This window comes from Brachyhypopomus gauderio, chromosome 3, assembly GCF_052324685.1.
Source record: "Brachyhypopomus gauderio isolate BG-103 chromosome 3, BGAUD_0.2, whole genome shotgun sequence".
Classification (NCBI taxonomy): Eukaryota; Metazoa; Chordata; class Actinopteri; order Gymnotiformes; family Hypopomidae; genus Brachyhypopomus; species Brachyhypopomus gauderio.
In genome coordinates this window covers 23900805-23904357 of record NC_135213.1, presented here as the reverse complement: position 1 = coordinate 23904357, position 3553 = coordinate 23900805, and the positions used below count along the sequence as shown (strand labels likewise).

General features: G+C 40.3%; 1 protein-coding gene across 1 annotated transcript; it reads left to right on the top strand.

Annotated features, from left to right (window-relative positions):
- The first annotated feature begins 1813 nt into the window (after positions 1–1813).
- On the top strand, positions 1814–3319 carry LOC143509786 (general transcription factor II-I repeat domain-containing protein 2A-like). The gene is made up of 2 exons (XM_076998604.1): positions 1814–3154; positions 3269–3319. The coding sequence occupies exon 1, from the start codon at positions 1861–1863 to the stop codon at positions 3148–3150; it is 1290 nt and encodes a 429-aa protein (XP_076854719.1). The 5' UTR covers positions 1814–1860; the 3' UTR covers positions 3151–3154; positions 3269–3319.
- The last annotated feature ends 234 nt before the right edge of the window (positions 3320–3553 follow it).

Sequence of the window (3553 nt, the reverse complement as noted above, 5' to 3'; positions counted from 1 at the left end):
CAAATAAGCACATGAAAAAGTCTACTGGACTGGTCAGTTCATTAGTGTCAACTGGACCAGTTTGTTCACAACATTCAGGGATATAGGCTCAATGTCTATCACCATTTCTCCATGTGATTTCTGTTTGCCCTACATGCACTGTGGTTACTATGGGTAACCACCAATTTTGACCCTCTACTTGACATATTTTCACAGTGGTTACTAGGCAAAACCACCACATTTTAGCCCTATAAATGTATATATTGTTTTAGTTTTATTATTATTTTTCTATTTTCTCAGTCTATAGTATGTTATCTACAATTAAAAACAACAACCATACATACAAAACCAACCTGGATCACCTGGTAAGCAATTTTGGACAGACCCCTCCAACAAACTTGCAGACCTAGCTTTTGCAGAGAAACTACAGTGCTTACATGACTTCCTGTGTGTTACTTTTTTAAGGGTCCGTGTAACAACATGAAACATTTTCAGAAAATTTAGAGGTTCCCTCTTTAAAAACCAATGCAAATTGAGAAATGAGGAAAAACAAGGTGGTTTCTAATAGTAACCACCATGCTGGAAAGGGATACACAAGCCAGCTACCTAAATAACCATGTGAATAATTAAGATATGATACTTAACAAAAATATTGGAGATACAATTCTTACCTGAATAGCAGTCTAAATATGCAATACTTACCTAAATAACAGTCTAAATATGCTATTTGTACCTGAATAACAGTCTACATATGCAATACTTACATGGACAACAGTCTAAATATGCAGTTCTTACCTGAATAAAAGTCTAAATATGCATTACTTGCCTGAATAAGTAACTGATGTCTGAGATAGCATATGTTCATTCCAAGCACAAGAATATTTTATGTATTATACATAAACAAACCCTAACTCAGGGGTCGGCAACCCGCGGCTCTAGAGCCGCATGCGGCTCTTTGGCGCTGCCCTAGCGGCTCCCTGGAGCTTTTTCAAAAATGTTTGAAAATGTAAAAAGATGGGGGAGAGAAATATATTTTTTGTTTTAATATAGTTTTTGTAGGAGACAAACATGACACCAACATTCTTAACGTTTTCCAATGCTGTAAGAATGTGTAGAATAAATAAAATTTAATTTCAACATTTATGTCAACGAAGATTTGCGTCATAGCCTGCGACACACGTTTCTATTGGCAACGCGGCAGTTGTAAATAAACCGGCGGATGATTGATGGGCCATGGATCCCAAGGGGAAAAAGAGAAAAATTACTGAGGAGAACAGAGGATTTAACGTTTCTTGGACAGAATCATTTGCATTCATTGCCAATGTGGAAGGATTGCCTGAATGTTTACTTTGTGGCGAGAAGTTGTCAAATAACAAAAAGAGTAATGTGGAAAGACATTTCCAGGGAAGGCATGCTACATTTGCAGCCGAGTACCCAGTTGGGAAAGAGAGAAAAAGTGCAATTGCATTACTTCTGGAGAAATTAGAGGAGCGCAAAAATAGATTTAAGAAGTGGATAGCATCTCCAAACTCCACTACTGCTGCAAGTTTTGTTGCAACCCGGGAGATAATAAAGCGTGGGAAACCGTTCACAGATGGTGACTACATGAAGGAGTCATTCATCAACATATCAGAACACCTATTTGCAGACTTCAAAAATAAAACCGAGATAATAAAGAAAATCAAAGACATGCCTCTCTCCGCTAAAACAGTGAAGGAAAGGAGCATTAAAATGGCAGGCAACATCACCGATCAGCAAATCAAGGACATTAATTCAGCGCCAGCATACTCAATTGCCTGTGATGAGTCGTGCGATGTAGTCGATATTGAACAGACTGCGCTTTTATGCAGGTATGTGAACTCCAAAGGGCCGCAAGAAGAAATGATCCAATTAATACCACTGAAAGGCCAAACACGGGGGGAGGACATATGTGATGCTGTGCTGAAGTGTTTAAATGACAATGGAATAAACACCAACCACCTGATTTCAGTGGCTACAGATGGGGCACCCAGCATGAGAGGATCAAAAAGGGGGTTTGTGACTTTGCTACAGAAAGCATTGGGTCGAAATCTGGTTGCATTCCACTGCATCTTGCATCAAGAGGCGCTGTGTGCACAAACATTCTCATCGGAGTGTATGGCGGTGATGAACCTTGTCATCGAGATAGTGAACAAGATAATTGCAAAAGCATTGAACCACCGTCAGTTTCGTGCATTGCTTGATGAAGTTGAAAGTGAATATTCCGATCTACTGCTACACAACAAAGTCCGATGGCTGTCCAGGGGCGAGGTTTTGCGTCGCTTTGTCGCTTGTTTAGAACACGTGAAAACATTCCTGAAAAGCAAAGACCTGAACTACCCGCAACTGGACGATACCGAGTGGCTCGAAAAACTGCACTTTTTGGTGGATATGACAAGCCACCTAAACAAGCTGAATAAAAGTCTCCAGGGGCGGGGAAACACTGCACTGCAAATGCTTGAAGCTGTTTTGTCATTTGAGCGCAAGCTGACTGTCTTTGCCAGAGATGTACAGCGAGGCACACTCTCCCACTTCCCCTCCCTGAGAGAATTCAAAGAAGCCCATCACGATCACACACTCAACGGTGATTATTTACAAGGTGCGATCGTTGATATGCAAACTGAATTTGGGAACAGATTTTGCGATTTCCGAAAGGAAAAAATGACACTCTCTTTTCCTGTCACCCCATTGGAGATTGATCCATCCTTGTTGAGCACATTTCCAGGAGTAAATCAAGCTGACCTTGAAATGGAAATTGCTGATATAGCCGACAAAGATTTATGGGTGTCCAAGTTCAAACGTCTGACAGCCGAGCTTGAAGACGTCACTCGCCAGAAAGCTCAACTTGGCCAAAGCCACAAATGGAGCGAAATGGAAAGCCTCCCAACACCCGAGAAACTTGTGTATGACACATGGAATTCTCTTCCTGACAATTATAAGAATATGAAGGCATATGCATTTGGGGTATTATCCATCTTTGGCTCAACATACCTGTGCGAACAGATATTTTCAAACATTAACTACATTAAATCTAAATATCGCACCCGCCTCACAGATGAGAGTTTGCAGTCCTGCGTCAAAATTAAAGTGACATCTTACATGCCCGATTTTGAGAAGCTGACCAGTGACGTGCAAAAACAGAAATCACATTAAACGGGTAAGAACACAATCCTGACATAGGCATATTCAGTGACAAAGTAGCTTTTTATAAGGTGTTTTTGTCAGTATATATTTGGAATGACACTTAGGGATATTGTGTTTTGTTGCTCAGGTCTGAGGATATCTGCGTTGGTTGCGTGTCAGTGCAGAAGAGGACGTTGCTGCGTTTTACCCTTGCACTAATTTGCTTGGCATTTGCACAGAAATCAAACTTAAACTGTGTTTATTTAAACTGTTAAACTTATTTAAACTGTGTTATTACTTTACCTTTTCAAAAGGCTGTTGTTGTATTTTTAGAAACGGAGCCTGTTTTATTGCACTTTGTTTAGTGCCCAGATCGAGTTATGCACGTTCGGTTTTGTTGTTGTTTTTTCGATCCTGACAATCCTGACATAGG

Coding starts and splice junctions, on each gene's coding strand:
- LOC143509786 (XM_076998604.1), top strand. CDS start 1,861: ATGATCCAATTAATACCACTGAAAGGCCAAACACGGGGGGAGGACATA.